This window comes from Acartia tonsa, chromosome 4 (genome assembly GCF_053477335.1).
Source record: "Acartia tonsa isolate MP-2025a chromosome 4, ASM5347733v1, whole genome shotgun sequence".
In the NCBI taxonomy this organism is placed as follows: domain Eukaryota; kingdom Metazoa; phylum Arthropoda; class Copepoda; order Calanoida; family Acartiidae; genus Acartia; species Acartia tonsa.
In genome coordinates, this window is record NC_137263.1 from 35,952,121 (window position 1) to 35,970,696 (window position 18,576).

At 31.8% G+C, this 18,576-nt stretch overlaps 1 protein-coding gene across 1 annotated transcript in view; it reads right to left on the reverse strand.

The window, feature by feature from the left end:
* LOC145315450 (fat-like cadherin-related tumor suppressor homolog) overlaps nt 1-18,576 on the reverse strand; it is a 133,338-nt gene that overhangs the window by 101,107 nt on the left and 13,655 nt on the right. The window contains exon 4 of the mRNA XM_080155433.1: nt 214-792. Within this exon, the coding sequence (XP_080011559.1) occupies nt 214-792 (579 nt within the window). The remainder of the gene's footprint in view (nt 1-213; nt 793-18,576) is intronic.

Below are 18,576 nucleotides of genomic sequence, written 5' to 3' on the forward strand. Positions count from 1 at the left end.
ACAACCTTTGTCTTCTGGTCTTTAATACCTATTGTGTTTTATTTTCGTGTTTTATATCATTTTTAGAAAAAATCGATTAAATTCTTTTTAAAAACCTATATAAAAAGTAGCGTTGCTTCCTCATCAAATTTATTTTTTGTCGGTCGGTAGGTCATTCACGTGACTTGTAACACAAACAGACACACACACGCACACATAATAATTCTTTCTTACCTGTGGACGGTTATCATTAATATCCTGGATATTAATGGTCAATTTTAGTTCAGTTTCACGTCGGTAGGGTTTGCCCCAATCGCTGGCGCGCACGCGCATCACAAACTGCCGCCGGTCAGACTCGTAGTCGATGACCTGGCGCGACCTGACCACCCCTGTAAACTGGTCTACCTCGAAGGGAAGCGTGTCCGCGTCTACGTTGGCAACGCTGTAGGTTATCCGCGCATTTTCGCCGCTATCCGCATCACGCGCAGTCAACTTAATAACTCTTGTCCCCGCTGGTTCGTTTTCCTTGAAGAAAATCTCCATTGATGTCTTGCCGTCGTCGAAAACAGGCGCGTTGTCGTTGGCATCCTCGACAAAGATGCTAACGCGAGCTGATGACTGCTTGCGCATGCCAGTGTTGGCCATGTCCAATGCGGAGACCTTAAGCACGTAGCGGCTCTTCTTCTCGGCGTCCAGTGTTTCGGCGGTGTAGAGCATGCCAGTGGCCGGGTCGATACGGAAGGTGTTGTCCTTGTTGCCACCGGTGATCTTCATCTCAACCTTGGCGTTTCGGCCCGTGTCCTTGTCCGTTACCTGAAAAAAAATATTTTATTAGAATTAGTCGTTTCAGAGAGATGTTTTTCTGCATTACTTAAAGTAATACTTTAAACGTGTAATTTTAGTAAAACCTATTAAAACTAAATTACTCTTGATATAGCCATTGAAAAAGGTGTTCTTACTCATATACGGAAATATCATAATTGCAAAGTGTGATTCTACCAATATTGCACTAGCCAATGCGGAACGTTAGACGAAACTGGACTCCAAAGTTTCAAAACGCGTTCTCTAATTCGTTGAATATGATCTTAAGATAAAATATTATGGGTAGCACTAACTAGCATTATCAAATCTTTTCCACCAACAATTTTTAACTACAGAAAGAGTATTTGTCTTATTCAACGAGATGAAATGACCAATTTATCGCCATTGTCATATCCCTTAGAATCTCTGGAAGTAAGGAACTTCATACTTCGTCTCTTCTAGCGTATTTATTAAATAGCAGCACTTGAACATTTAAAAAACACGTCCTTTGGCGTATGTGATCGAATACCGCCATTGAAAACATACAAGTTTTACACAAAATAATTGCAAAAAGGGGATAAGCGGATAAGTTTACATAGCTTTTTTTATGTAGGAACACAGCTTTTTGTTATATGAGAATGTGCGTATGTCCATCTCTTCAAATGGAATTTCCTCAGCTGTTTTATAAGATGGTAGTCTGAATTTTGTTGTATAGAATCCTATAACCACGAGGTATATTTATGCATAAAGCAATTTTAACAGTCAAACTGCTTCTTGACTGCCGTTGATCGCTTTTATTGAATACTGTACTTTTAATATGCGTTTGTATGTTTGTGTGTGTGTATGTATGAACAATAACAAATGTAAAAGACCAGAGACTGGCAGACGAACAGTTAAAATCATTAAGCAGACACACTATTTATCCAGATCCATTTAATCCAGACCAAAACCCTAATCCGGAAATGAAAAGAATTAGCGAAACAATGGAAAATAAAACTAAAATTCATGAAAAACTGGGAAATCTGTTTTATTACAATTTAATGTTGTACTCTGTGGTTCATTAAGTATTCAAACAGGGATGATAATATCAAAAATTAGCGAGGCACAGAGAAAAAAGACCGACGAACATCCTATTATATAAAGTATTGTTATTTGACCGTTTATTGACCTTTAAGATCTCGCCAACTACTGATACTATTAGGGAAGCTTGACATAGGTTCCAGGCTGGTTTATGCTATTTTCTATCCCCTCCAGTACTCTTTTAATTTAGAATCGCAGCGCAGCCGGTAGTTCTTACAAAGAAAAGGCAGGGTGAAGTGTAGATGTTTTAGGTTTAAGGGGTTCCTTTACAAGAACTATTGTGATAGTATGTGATTATTCAATTATATGGGACAATATTTGAGTTTGCAGAGAGAGATAGTAAATAAAGAGAAGCTGCAATGCGTAGATGCAGTATTAATATCCATCTTGAAATGACAGCCGGACAAAATATCCAGCTAACTAGTTTTTGATGCCTATCTTATAAAAAAATTGATTTAGATAAAAGACATTCTTTTAAAGAAAGCTAAAAATATCGTGTTTTAGCGCAATGAAATTTAACTAAGGAAAAAATTCTCCCACCCGCCAGGGGCGTCCAAGCTTTTTATTTTTTTTTGGGGGGGGGTAATCGCCCCATTACCCCCCCCCCCCTTGGATGTCTATGCCACCCCCCCCCTTCCCCCTTGTCAAATGCCTATCAAATTTGCAAATGAAAATTGACACATTTGAACTCGATAATTTCAAGATAATGCATTTAAACGTTGTGCTACAAAAACAACAACAAAAAAACGCCAAAAAATATTCATCTATCCCAAACAGTTAAACCAAGTAATGATTTGAAGTGACTCTAGGAACAACAAAAGCATGCTAAAATTGTCTCTTCTTAAGAAACTGTTATAATTAATTTTACTTTAGTTCTATAATAAAAAAAAATTAGACATTGCATTGTAATATTTTTTTATTTTATCACTACAACTATTAATTTTTTTTTATCTATTCATTTTTTTAAAAAATGACTAAAAAGAAAGTTAAGTAAATAAAAAGTAACAAAAACACTGCTTATTTCATATTTTGTTTCAATTTATTCATATTTTGCATACATATGCATATCAAATATATATTCAAATAATGAATAAGAAAATGATAAGAGATAAAGAGCAATAAAATGACACATATAATTATGAATTATAGCTATAAGGATTAACTAATATTATTTATTAGAATAGTCTACCTTTACATCCCTTCACTCTTTAAAGCCATTGTGATTTTTTTTTACAAATATGACACTTTGCATGTGTGAAATTATGCGGATGTGATGTAACCCTGACCCTACCCCCTCCCTTCATCCACCTTTACGGTGATCAGTAATAAAATGCCCTTTCTCGAAGACGTACGCGGTCGTACGCAATTTAGGAAGGGTGACACAATTTTCAGGACTCAGTTTTCACGATTTAATTTACTTATTTTCTTTATAAGATAAAAGCAATACTTGCAAGATTATCTAATTCGATGTGACATAAAGATAAATTTTTCTCAAATCGCGAAAACTGAGCGCCACCCTTTCAACATTGCGTATGGCCGCGTACGACTTTGAGAAACAGCATTTTATAAGTGATCACCCACCTTTACAACGATAACTTATTATTTACTTATGAAGAAAAACAAATATATAAATACTTTGATTGATAAATTCATAGAGAAACAATATTTGTGACAATTTACATTGTTCACCTCCCATTCTCAGATAAAGTGTTCAAACAAGAAAGAAAACTATTAAACATCTGGACAATTAATATAAAAATTACCCCCTTAGATTAGTATTATTGGTAAATATGTTTGGACACTCTGAGTTTGTACAATAAATCATGTAAAAATATATATGTTGGAATAGTTTTTAGCCTTTTCCCCATGGCATAATAAAAAGACGGATTTATGAAATTTGTTTAGCTGTTTAAACTTATGACCACTGCTGTTTTGTATATCACATGTTCTTGTTATCATTAAATACACAAATCAGAGATTTATTATGTAAATAATGTGCAATAAAAAAAATATTTGGAATAATATTAGGTATTTCAAAACAATTTTGAGCATATACTTTTCAATCTGGTACAACATATATATTATATTATTCTTATTAAACGGAGAAACTTATCTTGCATTGATCTATCCATGTTTTTTTTTCTTGTAAAATACTTCATTAAATGGTCAAAGACCCTAAAAGTTGAAAAATAAGATTTTTAGAAATAACTATACAGGCCTCCAGTAGGAGCATTTTTGGGAAGAGGATAAGTCAAACCTTTTTTGGTGGTTTTTTTCTGGGGTGAGCCGTGTAGGGCTTTAACTCCCTGCAGGGTTAAAAACTTGCCTGATTTTCTAACCGGAAGTAAATTCATATATTACTTTTCATCATCGATTTAGTTTATAGGTTAGGTAATATTTAAGTAGGCCCTGTAGGGTTTGATCTCACCGCAGGGTTAGAAATATCTTTAATTTTCTAACCAAAAGTAAATATTGTATTCTGCCTTCCGTCATCGATTTTGCAATGTTAGGAATTTTTTTTTATCTTTTTAGTGGTCTTACAAAAACGTTAAAAAAATATAAAAAATAGTAATATTAATAATATTTGTTTCAGAACGCTTTAAAAGGGACCTATCATTTTTAATAATATCAGATCTGAACAAAAATTAAATCAGCTACTTTTAAAATTCTATAGGTCTTAAATATACCTACTAAAATTCCTAGAAGATCTTGTTGTTGCAATGACTAATACAATCAGAATTACATAACATTTTGTTATTTTGTAGCAACTCTATATATATTTTTCTGATCAGCTGAAAATGGATTCCTATTCGAGCCCTAGTTTCCTAAAGTGTACAGCAGATACCCCAATTATTGCAGACCCTATTTTCAGCGACTCTGGTCAAATGGAAAAGCGATTTGATGTATAAACGATTTATACATTATAAATTTTTAAAATTTTGATTTTTTAAAAAGTTTGAAGCTTTTTTAGCAAGTAGCAAATATTGAGATAGGACGCGGAAGCTACGCACACTTTCGGAAACTAAAATTCAGTTCATCATTTTTCTCGTACAACTACACAAGGATTACAACATACCAATAGTCAACAATATTTATAATATCTAATATGTCCAACAACATACCTTTTTAAAACTACAAAAAAGCTTCCTTAATTTTTACAAAGTAGATATTAGATATTGTAATATAAAATGTATTGAAAAACCAACAGAAATGTCTAATTTATTCAAAAGCTATGCTACAAAATAAGGATGTTATTTATCATTCATATAAGTAGCGAAGCTCATTTTGAAACAATTTTCCATTAAGAAAACGCAAATGACAAACAGACATAATTATTGAATAGATGTTCATTGGATAGCAGAATCTTTAATAACAAACGAGAAAAATAAAGTCTCAAAAAAGTTTGGTGCCCTCCAGACCATTATAGATAGACTAACAAACTATTGAGTTGACAGACTAATGAACTGACATACAATGTAAATGATAGAGTAGCTTTGCTACTAAAAAGATAAGGCTAGGCCGCATTATTCATTTTGTTAGTGACCTACTTATACATACAATACACAAAACTTTACATCTTATAACAAATACGATGAACATAAGTAGATTTATTAATGTATACGTTTTGTGTAAAAAAACAATTTAAGAAAAAAATGACCACTTCTTAGCTTTTATCATAAATTAGAAAAAAAACGAAGACCAAATAGTTTAATTAATTATTTGTATGTTTATTTATATTGTATTATAAAAATACAGCGAACATAAAGTGGCTTTAATTAAGTGTACATTTTATACATCAAAACATTTGAATTTTATCAATGAAAGATCCAATAAACTAGAACTTCTTATTTATTTAATGAAATATTGATAAGTTAGGGTTATTCAATTTAATTTCCAAATTTCTCTATATTTGTGATTCATATATCAGATTCAAATGTACATAATATTAAAGTCAATAAGTGGCCACCTTGAGATACATAGAAAGATAAGACTTTCTCAAAAATGACTCTGAACACATATACCTATATGTATTGTTACCCATAAAAGGAATAAATATATTGCCTTAAAATTAGTTTCTAAGTTAACACGGACTATTATGTCCATAAGTAGAGCAGCAAGAATGAGCTAACAAGATTTCTCAGCGAAGATAACAGTATATTGTAATACAGTACTAATATGAAATGGGTCTATTTTCAGTAAATGTAACAGTTTAAGTTTAGTTGATTTGTAGCAGGGAGCAAAGGGATCAGACAATAGGCAAGTAATCATACACGATCTTCTTCTCTAGATAATTATTGGTGTAAAATCTTGGATATTGCATGTTTCTACCAACCAATCAATTCTCCAAGCTGAGAAAATGGGCTTATAAAACTATGGGTGCCAGCATCCTCAACACGTTATAATGAATATCATCAAAATCACGAAACGAATGCAAATTTACTTATGAGGTTATTCCTGAAAGGTATTTTCCTGATACAACAGGACATTAAAGATACACTCTTACAAAACTTTATATGAAATAAATTTATCTTACATTTTATTTTAAGAAAAGTTAGGAGGGGGAAGGGGGGGGGGATTAATAAAACCTCGTAATCTGTAATTGAATTTAGTTTATTAATGATCATATACAACTTTTAAAGAAAATCCCAATTAAAAACCATCACTAACTATCGTTGCACTATTAGACGTAGAAACCAATTAATTTAGTCTAAATTATGATTTTAACATGACTGAAACGATAAAAGGCAAAATAATATTTCCACAAAAGCCTTATCCTTAAAAACCCTTCATCTTGTAAATTATTATTAAAACAAGGGCAAGTATGGCCATAATTAACCCAGCTAAAACAAGCTAACAATACGCGTACTAGAGTATGAGTGTCCTTCTAAATGTGCAAAAATGGTCAATAAGTAAATTGGGCGACATCAAAGTTTTTCTACAAGTTTTTCCTTCTTGTCTTAAAAAAAGATTTTCAGGGATAAGAAATTGGATCATAAATTGATACACTTAGACTTCCCCAATGATGGTTTAAAAAACAAACCTTTCTATAGATTAAATTTATTTGTTGAAATTTTGGACACTACATGGAAAGAGCAAACAAATCAAATTCAATAAAATTATCCAGTTTTGGAGATTATAAAACCTTGGGTACCAGTGTAATTTACAGTCTAATGTCCAATCCCCCCCCCCCTGTGTGTAACAAATTATCAACGTGTTAATACTAGGGTTGGCAATCCGTATCCGAATCTGGGATCCGGAATCCGCCCAATTTTTGGTCAATTTTGGAATCCGTATCCGGAATCCGTTTTTTAATAGCGGATTCGGATTCTTAATTGGTAGGCTAAAATTAGCGTCTTGAGTTTTTTCTTTCAACTCCCGCTTTTTTAAGGCAAAGATTATCATCATTATATATAAAATCCTTTAAAATCTGGTTCGATTCTCGGAAGTGAATTATAGAGAACACCAAGAACATTAATTTTTGGGACATATGTAGCACTTAATTTTTTTAAAAATCCTTTTAAAATACTGCTAGAATACGGAATCCGAATCTGGAAACCGCCAAAAATAAGAATCCGGAATCCGCAAGGAATCCGCCATTTTTTTGACGGATTCTTTAAAGAATCCGGAATCCGAATCTGGCCGAAAAATTTGACGGATTGCCATCACTAGTTAATACACAATTTTAATGGTTTAAAAGGACTACATGACAATAAGAAAAAGTGTTCATTGCTTACTTTTAGTAAAAATTTACTCTATATTTCCATCGAAAGTCTTATAATAGTCCAATTTAGGTAAAAATGTTTATAATTATCTTGTTTAATTTTGTTTTTGGTCAACTTATATATATGCTTTGAATTAAGAAAAACAGAAATGTCCCATCATGGACTCAATTTATGTTTAGCTACATTTGTATATTTTACAGATGTACAGCGGTGAGCACTAATTAATAGAAAATAATGTCATCTTAAAGCAAAACTTGTAATTAGTATGATACAGGGTAGCTATTCTACAAATTAATTCTACAAAAAAATCACGAAATCTTTAAAAGTATTGTGGGGGTATATTTTGTTTTTGATGTAACTGAAGGGGTGTGGGGAAGAAGGAGAGGAAAAAGGGCAGAGAGTTGTGGGGAAATTTTTCTTTAGAATTGTTTGTCAGAATAGCATTCCCTTTTCCCTAGTATGATACAGCTTATAGTACCTTCCCAGTTAAGGAGTGCAAACAACCCTATGAACTAAATCATCACAATGTTGATCCTTTAAAAAATTAGTATAAACTCGTAATAGTAAACGTAGATTAGGTAAGGTTGTGTATGGGTAAGAAAAGAAAGGCTAGAGTTCTGCAGGGGTTAAATTGTATCAGAAAATATTATTATCTAATGTATTCAAACCATCATATAACTAGAAGTCTCATTAGATAGACCTAATTTTAAATAACAATTTGTAAAATATTTACTAAAGAACAATACATTACCACCCAAAATTGAGCATTATTGTACAATAATATTATACAATTTTGTCCCAATTCTTGTTTTATTCGAGGATTTAGGATCTTGGTAAAAAAGTATTGTCAATAACGCCACTAGTTTAAAAAAATCACTGTAGAACAGTTACCTATTCTTTTCTGTCAAAATTAACTAGTTTTTGATGAGCTACTTACGGCCAAAAATGTCCTTCATTCAAAGTGTCTTTAGCGCAAAAACTCTGTACTTTAAAAATAAATTGAAACATTGAGGGGAGAAGGGGTAGTTTTCGATGTTTTGTTAGGTTGGGTATATTATATTGGTAGTAGGAAGCCCCTACTAACTATCTACCATATTTTTGATTTATTTAATGGATGCATTTATTTACATGGTATTCAATTCCTATATTTGATCAGGCAGATCAGTGCAGAAATAGCTATCCGATCTTGCATCCCTTAGAAGCCTGATTTTAGTGGCTTATAAACAGAGCATTAAACAAGAATGTTAAGCCTTTCAAATAAGAAATTCAGAACATAAAAAGTTTCACAAAATTCAGGGAAACAGGACCGTTCATTCGAAATATTTTTTTGTTATAAAACTAAGGGATTGAAATAAGACAATGGACAATAAATAAATATACATCCCTAACAATGATAAACAAAATTACCCCTACAGTAGAATTATTTAAAATTTGGACACTAATTTTCAATAAAAAGAACCAAACGTTTTTTAGACAGCGAATAAGATAATGGTGTAATAAAACTTTAGCTACCAGTATAATTTACAGTCCAATATCAACACTCTCACAATACCCCAAAAAAATGTTTTTTTTGCTTTGCATATCCTTAGAGTTAAACTCCCTTCTGACTGCAAAGAAATACAAATATACTTAATTTTCTTTTTATGTTAAACTAAAAAGCATTTTGATGTAAAAATATAATCATATGAAAAAAATATAAAAAACATTAGTTTTTTAGTTAAAATGCATTAATAAAATTAAAATTGAGATGATATTTTCACAAGAAAATAATTCACCGCTGTCTAAATAAGACAGTTTAAAAAAATAAAATCTGCAATTTTAAAATGTAACTCTTAAATGTAACTACAGTGTGTACAACAAAATAATGTTAAAAATTAAGTCAAACACAAACAAAACACTAGCGGCTGTGCCTCTAGCATAAGTAAAATAGCCTACATCCAACCCAAGACTTAATCAAATTTGAACATAAATTAGCCCCAAAGCAACTTACGACAAATATGTAGCTTCCTTAAAATGGAGAAATTCATCAGTTCAATGGTTAACAGAAAATTTGATAAATTTCTACTTTACATAATAGAATACTTCTAACTATTTATGAACTTATGAAAATATTTTGAATTTAAAAAGCCCAGAATTTTTTGCTTGCCCTGTAGTTTAAAACACTAAAAGATTCGGGTCATTGAACTAGATGGATAAAACACACAAAAATATATAAATACACACACACACACACACTCACTCATAGCTAAGCAAATATACACTAAGACAGAGCAAATATATTAGGACCCAATTTTTACTTCAATGTTAGGCGATCATTATTTTTTCATGACATTTTTATCACATTTATTTAAAAACAGTACACCATTATAGTTTACTTTAAATACTTATTTTAAAATTGAAATGCAAGGTATAAGAAAAATGATATTTGACAAAATCACCCCCTATACGTAGATAAAAATCATTGTTAAAATAGTTTAGAAACTGCAAGCTTATACCATCCAATCAAAAGTGAAATAAAGTCCTCACTCAAACATTTTACATAACTTTGGGGACCAGTTAAATTTACAATGCAAAATCCCCTTCCTCCCTAAAAACTACAGAGAAAGGTCAATGGCAACAAATCTAATCTAAGAGTCCCCTTGAAATTGCATATCGACAAAATGCCATTAATTTCAGTTTGTCTTAGATGTCCTTACATAAAATCCTGCGCGCCATATATAATACCTTTCCAATTTTGCATAGAACCTTGAAAACTATGGCGCCAAATCTCCAGTCCTATAAAAATTATCTATGGATGGTGTATAGTATATGTATGAAAAAGGAGTGAAAAATTGTATTTGCAAAATACTTGACACTATCCATACACAGTGTATCACAATAAAACAACCAATTCAAATTCTTTAAAAATAGCCAAAAAATTTAAACAAGACTAGCTTCATCAGGAATCAGAAGAGATAAGACAATGGGCATTAAATTGGTGTAAAACCCACAAAATAATCCCCATTCTGTAAATTAAAATCATTGGTGAAAAATCAAAGTCAAAGAAGTTAATAAATTAAACATTTTTACTTTTTTTGTCAGAATGTGCAACAACTTTTCAAAATATTGAGTTGTCAGATTGAAAGTTTGATGTGTGTGTGTGTGTGCGTGTGTGAGAGTGTGTATGCGTGTGTGTGTGTATACGCCTTTTGCCGAAAACATTTCAATCATTATTTTTATTTAAAGTGGGCCCTTTTATGGACATAGCATTTATGAATTTCAATTGATATAATAAGGGGGGGGGAAGTTCTGCCACTTTCGCGTAAACAGTGTGCTGTGGACTAGGTATTGATTTTAGATTATAGGTTATTTGGGATAAAAGTTTACTTTTGGGTATTAGTTCACGTATATTTAATCATTTTTTGAATAGGTCTCCAGGTTCAGGTGCTGCAGGCTGGAAGGTCGTTTCTGGACAGGTAAAAAAATTAAAAATTTTTTGTTTGAAGAGTTAGAGAGCAACTTATAAAACAAAATATGCTTCTTTTTGAATGTTATTAACATATCTGCAGAAAAAATTAAATTCGGCCTCCAGGTTCAGGTGCTGCAGGCCTCCAGGTACACTCTGGACAGGTAAAAATTAAGTTTTCTTATTTGAAGAGTTAGAGGTACACCTATTAAACCAAATATGCATCTTTTTGAATGTTATTACCATATTAGAAGAAAAAATGACAATCGGCCTCCAGGTTCAGGTGCTGCTGGCCTCCAGGTACACTCTGGACAGGTAAAAATTAAGTTTTCTTATTTGAAGAGTTAGAGGTACACTTATTTAACCAAATATGCATCTTTATGGATGTTATCATCATATTTGCAGAAAAATTTAAAATCGGCCTCCAGGTTCAGGTGCTGCAGGCCTCCAGGTACACTCTGGACAGGTAAAAATTAAAATTTCTTATTTGAAGAGTTTGATGTACACTTATTTAACCAAATATGCATCTTTTTGGATGTTATTACCATATTTGAAGAAAAAATGACAATCGGCCTCCAGGTTCAGGTGCTGCAGGCCTCCAGGTACACTCTGGACAGGTAAAAATCAAAATTTCTTATTTGAAGAGTTAGAGGTACACTTATAAAACAAAATATGCATCTTTTTGGATGTTATTACCATATTTGAAGGTAAATTGACAATCGGCCTCCAGGTTCAGGTGCTGCAGGCCTCCAGGTACATTCTGGACAGGTAAAAATTTTAAAAAAGAGTTAGAGGTAAACTTATTAAACCAAATATGCGTATTTTTGGATGTTATTATCATATTTGAAGGTAAATTGATATTCGGCCTCCAGGTACAGATGCTGCAGGCCTCCAGATCCATTCTAGACAGGTAAAAATTTAAAAAAATTATTTAAAGGGTTACAGGTACACTTATAAAACCAAACATGCATCTTTTTGGATGTTATTATCATATTTACAGAAAAAATTCAAATTGGACTCTAGTTTCAGGTGCTGCATGCCTCCAGGTACGCTCTGGACAGGTAAAAATTAAAATTTCTTATTTGAAGAGTTAGAGGTACACTTATTAATCCAAATATGCGTGTTTTTGGATGTTATTATCATATTTGAAGATAAATTGACAATCAGCCTCCAGGTTCAGGTACTGGAGGCCTCCAGGTGAACTCTGGACAGGCAGATAAAATATTTTTTAATACTTTTTAATTTGGAAACCTTACCTGGATCCTGTTGACTGCTGGACAGGTAAATAAAATGTGTAATCTTTTATTTAAAAGAAAGGTATACTATGTAGAAATAGAAAAGAAACTTTATATAAAAAATTAGAGCATAAAATTTGCAATGTTATCCTAAATAATATTCACATAACTTTCGTCATTTACTTATTTCCAGTGAACAATATATTATATTTTAATAATTTTCTATTTAGAAACCTTTCCTCTAATATCAAATATTACCTTTATTGGAATTTACCTTGCCAGCGGCCACAAGCAGTCACCAGTGGTCACCAGGATCCAGGTAAGGTGTCCAAATCAAAAAGTATCAAAAAATATTATAACTGCCTGTCCAGAGTGTACCTGGAGGCCGATTGTCAATTTACCTTCAAATATGGTAATAACATCCAATAAGTTGCATATTTGGTTTAATAAGTGTATCTCTAACTCTTTAAATAAGAAATTTAAATTTTTACCTGTCCAGAGTGTACCTGGAGGCCTGCAGCACCTAAACCTGGAGGCCGAATATCAATTTACCTTCAAATATGGTAATAACATCCAAAAATACGCATATTTGGTTTAATAAGTTTACCTCTAACTCTTCAAATACGAAATTTTAATTTCTACCTGTCCAGAGTGTACCTGGAGGCCTGCAGCACCTGAACCTGGAGGCCGATTGTCATTTTTTCTTCAAATATGGTAATAACATCCAAAAAGATGCATATTTGGTTAAATAAGTGTACATCAAACTCTTCAAATAAGAAATTTTAATTTTTACCTGTCCAGAGTGTACCTGGAGGCCTGCAGCACCTGAACCTGGAGGCCGATTTTAAATTTTTCTGCAAATATGATGATAACATCCATAAAGATGCATATTTGGTTAAATAAGTGTACCTCTAACTCTTCAAATAAGAAAACTTAATTTTTACCTGTCAAGAGTGTACCTGGAGGCCTGCAGCACCTGAACCTGGAGGCCGATTGTCATTTTTTCTTCTAATATGGTAATAACATTCAAAAAGATGCATATTTGGTTTAATAAGTGTACCTCTAACTCTTCAAATAAGAAAACTTAATTTTTACCTGTCCAGAGTGTACCTGGAGGCCTGCAGCACCTGAACCTGGAGGCCGAATTTAATTTTTTCTGCAGATATGTTAATAACATTCAAAAAGAAGCATATTTTGTTTTATAAGTTGCTCTCTAACTCTTCAAACAAAAATTTTTTAATTTTTTTACCTGTCCAGAAACGACCTTCCAGCCTGCAGCACCTGAACCTGGAGACCTATTCAAAAAATGATTAAATATACGTGAACTAATACCCAAAAGTAAACTTTTATCCCAAATAACCTATAATCTAAAATCAATACCTAGTCCACAGCACACTGTTTACGCGAAAGTGGCAGAACTTCCCCCCCCCTTGTTTTTAACTTTTTAAGGAGCGAAGTTACTATATAAGTAAAAAGTAAGCTATTACAAATCACTTGATCTTAATTAATTTATCTTAAGTTTCTGAGCAACAACAATCTACTAAATTGAAAGTGTGTTGCTCTTAACGGCTAGGCTTTTGCATTTTCTTGTGTACAAATTTTTTTTAACCCCCCCAAAATTTTTACCCCGGGGGTAAAATTTGCTTGGGGGGGGGGTAATTACCACCCCTGAAATCTGTTGGTAGGGGTAAATTTAGTTTACCACCCCCCCAAAATTTACCCCCGGGGTAAAATTTTTGGGGGGGGTAATTTAAATTTTATGAAATATATAGTATTAAAAATGCGCGCGAAGCGCGCAAAAATTTTTTTTATTAGAGATTTTTTATTTGGGGGGGGGTATTTACCCCCCCAAAATTGTTTGGGGGGGGGTAAATACCCCCTCCTAAATGGTTGGAGGTGCCTACGGCACCCCCAGGGTAGGGGTAAATTTTGTATGGGGGGGGGGGGTAATCGCCCCATTACCCCCCCCCTTGGACGCCTATGCAAGTTAATATGGTATATTGTAACCAACTGGCAATCTATGCAATTTTATTGGATGTTTGAAAGGCACACTTTTGATATTACTGGCCAATTTTTGCATCAAATCTGGAGAAAGTTTTGTGGAACCGTATTTAACCTTTTCACACTTATATCACGGGGACTGACAGCCGTTTCAGCATTGTATATTTTGCAGAGAAGCTTCGAAGGTATAGCTTTATACACAGTTAACTAGGGGCTGCACTAAAGCATCTAGGAGCTATTCATTCGAAGTAGGAAAATACCCTAAAACCCATAGATAAAAAATTAAATGTAGAACTTAATCGTTTCAGAAGTAATCGAAATCTTAAGCTACAGACAAAAAAATCTTACTACTTTGCATAATCGGATGGCCAATATTTTGTTACTTTAACATGTGCAATAATGAAGCCCAATAACAAACCAACAACATAATAATACAAAAAATTTTTCTTATTTTAAGGATTTTTACATAATCACTGTCTGATAGGTATAACATAGGTCTATTAAACATTCTAAAAAAAGGCGGGAGACGTATTCATTTCGTCTGCGACTGACAACCCTTGGCGGCTATTTATTTTTTTGCAATATAAAATATCATATATGATGTTTACACAAATGAGCTACTAAATCAATCTGTAATTCATAGCAGCAGAATAATTTTACATAGTAGGAAGAGAGAGAACTTTGGACTGATATTGTTGGTAACAAAATGACATAAAAACCTCTCTTTTATTGTCTTAGCTACTTTATAAATACTAATAAATAAGAATGTTATTGCTACGCCACTTAAAAGACCTAATTGTGAATTAAAACAATCTTTTTGCTATTTGAGAGAAAAGTTGCTGTTTTGTTTGATACAACTTTAATGAAAATATTTTTCTGAATTCACTTATCCTGCCAAAAGTTTATATGATAATTTCTTCGTCTTTTTGTAGCGCAGCTACAATATAACTTGAGTAAGTGCGTCCGTTTGTACAATTTAATTCATAAAACTGTTGTTTTCTTAACTGCTAATTAATAACAAGTGTCTGTTATTTTTTTTGAAGATTCCTTTAACAATGAAACACATTTTTCAGTATAATAACAAAATTGACAGTCAGACTACTCTTTGACTGCTTTAATAGTTTGAATGCATATATATTTTTGTGTGTGTGTATGTATTATAGTCTTTTCTTCGCTTCCCATGAACAGTAGTGTGCTTGTTTCATCATTGCAATTTTATCTTTTTTGACTTTTATTATTTCATTTTAGAAATATGAATCTATTGAAGACACAACAAAATTAGAATTTAAAAGAGATTTTTGAAAATATTTTAAATGTTTTTCAACAAACAAGTAATAAAAATCATGATAAATCGATTGATGCTTACCATTTAAAGTTTCGAAAACAGCTTATTTAATATTTTATATCGTTTAAATATTGTTCTGAAATAGTGTATAACAATGCCATTAAGATAAAAAAATACGTTTTTTGGATCTCCCTTTAAATAGTGTTATCGTTATCAAAAAAATAATCACACAATATACAAAAGGAACTATATCGTTAACTGGAGAAAAGACATAAAATCACTTTAGAAAAGCTACGCCGATAAAAACATTTTTTAACCCCATTACAACAATGAATCCCAAAATGCTTTTAAATTGTTTGAAATATTATGTTTTTCATCCCCCCTCCTTCTCATTTCATTTGGGATGTGCTATCAATTCCAAAAAATGTATCATAGTGTCAATTCATAAAAAGCGCAAATTTTTATTACAGCACAAACTGTAAGTTTACATCCCAATGGCTACACTTCATGTGCTATACTTGTGCATGGAAGAAGGGTACATTGGGCTGTTTATTACACTGGTACCCAACGTTCTAAGTAATGTTTTCTTATTCATTGCTTGACATCTTTAGGGAATTTTATTAAATTTTGATTAATCGGTTCATTAAGTCGATTAACCAAACGTTTCTAACATATTTGGTAACTTTGTGTATGATCATTGGGGATGTACATCAACTTATCGGCCATAGTTTCATCCCTTTAGAACCCTATTATTTGCGATTATAAAACGCTTTGCTATTATGACAATATGCGAAAGTGTAGGCACATCTCCATTTGTTATTATGCATAAATATTATCATTTCTTCGTGTTTTTATTACAGTTTGTTCTATATGTTTCAAAGTTCTCATACAAAATCGCATAAAAAAAATATTTCTAAAAATACATGAAATTTCATCTACTTGGTCAAAATTAGTAACTTGACTTTGCCTAATCGCACTAAGAATCACAATTAGTAATTTAGAATTTGATGGTTTCTTCTCAAAATTATACGGTTGTAACAATAATAGATTATTCCTTTTCGTTATAAGAATCTCCATCTTACCAAATAGTAATTGTTTCGTCGTACGCGAGAACGAATAAGCTTTTATTTTCTATAAACTTCGTTAGTTTGTATTTACATTAGATTAAAAGGTTAACAATAAATTTGCTAATATCTTATTTTTGTTGGTTAGAATAAACATAATATGAAATGTTATTATTATTTGAGAAGTATTAAATTCCAGAGCAAATATTTTTAAAATTGTTTCTTATCTAATGTAATATCATATGTATAGGATAAATCTTTGTTATTAAAAGCAAAGTTATTAATACATTTTAAGCATGTCTGTATGTATGTCTGCTATACTTTTGATTCCTCCCCTTTTATTTAAGCTTCTAAAAAATTCTTCTTTCTCCCCCATGCCATTAATTTCCAACTACCAAAGGTAGAATTTCACACTTAAAATTAGTCAGAAGATTATTTAATCGATTATTGTAGAATGCATAATTATTATCCTTTTTAAACAAAAAGACACCCTAGTTTTGGATATGATCATCCGAAATAAAACAAAAAGCTTGTCAAAAACCCTCATTCTTCTATATAAGGAATAAGAAAATTGATGATAATTTGATTACATCCCGATTGGTAATAAACAAAATTAACCCCTTCTATAGATTAAAATTATTGTGGAAACAACCATTCAAAATCCAATTAAAGTATCCAAAGATTTTGAGCATATGTAATTGTAAAAGTTTGGGTACCAATTCAATGTTCCCTGCCTCTCTGATTTTTATTTTTTACGCATATCTGTAATAGTAGGGTGGGTATTTTATTTATACGTTTTACGATCGATCTTGATATGAGGGTTTGTTGGTGGGGGTGGCGGGAGCAGTAGAATTTCTAGAGAGGGGTGGGTCAATATCAGGGCAGGGTGGTTGTTCTATATAGCAATCTTTGGGGGTGCTCGTATGATACTTCCAACTTTTAGGTAGTACAAATGCATTTGAAAATTAACTTTTGTTTATAAATTCAAATAAACTTACAGCGTTAGTTAATTTTTTTATGATAATGAACAGACGCAAAAATACATAAATTTAATAATTTACTTAATAAAAATCAACAGAATATGAAAGCTATTTCAAGAAAATAAACTTTAATCCATAACATTTTTTTTTAAAGTTCGTATCAATAAAGTATAAGATCTTAAACCAATAATTCTAAATAAAACGATCTAAAGAAACAATGTTGAAAACCTGTGGAAATTGTTATCATCACGTTTTTTTTTGTTGTTGGTTTGTAACATTGTAGTAACGATAGATGTAGAGCAGTAAAGGAATCCCTAAATTGTAGCTTATTATTTCTTAGGGCTAGCGTTTAAAACAGCTAAATCTGTATATAATGAAAAAAAATTTGATATCATAGTGAAGACATCAAAAAATACTACAGCGACAGGCGTGTGACATAAATTGTAAGATTAGGAGAATTGACTTTGTTCCAATACAGGCGTAACTTAAAAGAATACATTGTTAGGACTTCCAGACAACGGTTGTGGACTCAAACGTTTATATCCTTAGATAATAAATTATGAAAATGAAAAATAGCATCTATTTGCTTGCTTTTACAAAATGTAAAATGTTAATAGAAAATTGGTTAATTTACAAAAACATAAAATTTTGTGGATATTTTTAGCGAAACCAATGAAACTTCTGAGTTAGTGGTCGTAAAAACACAAGTAATATTCCAATCAAAGTAGGGAAGCTTCCATAAAAATTACAATAAGGAAGGAAGGGGGTGAAATAAGAATAAGTTTGTCATTTTTCCACTATTAAAAATATATTAGTCTTATTTAAATAATGAGTTTTTCTTTGTTGATAACTATGACAAAATATTTTTGCCGTTAAAATAGTTTTTCACTAATCATTCTTTATTAGAGGAAAGGGGGAATCAAATCAAACTTTTGATCCTAATATAAAGGCTAAGAAAGACGATTTATGAATACAATTGATCC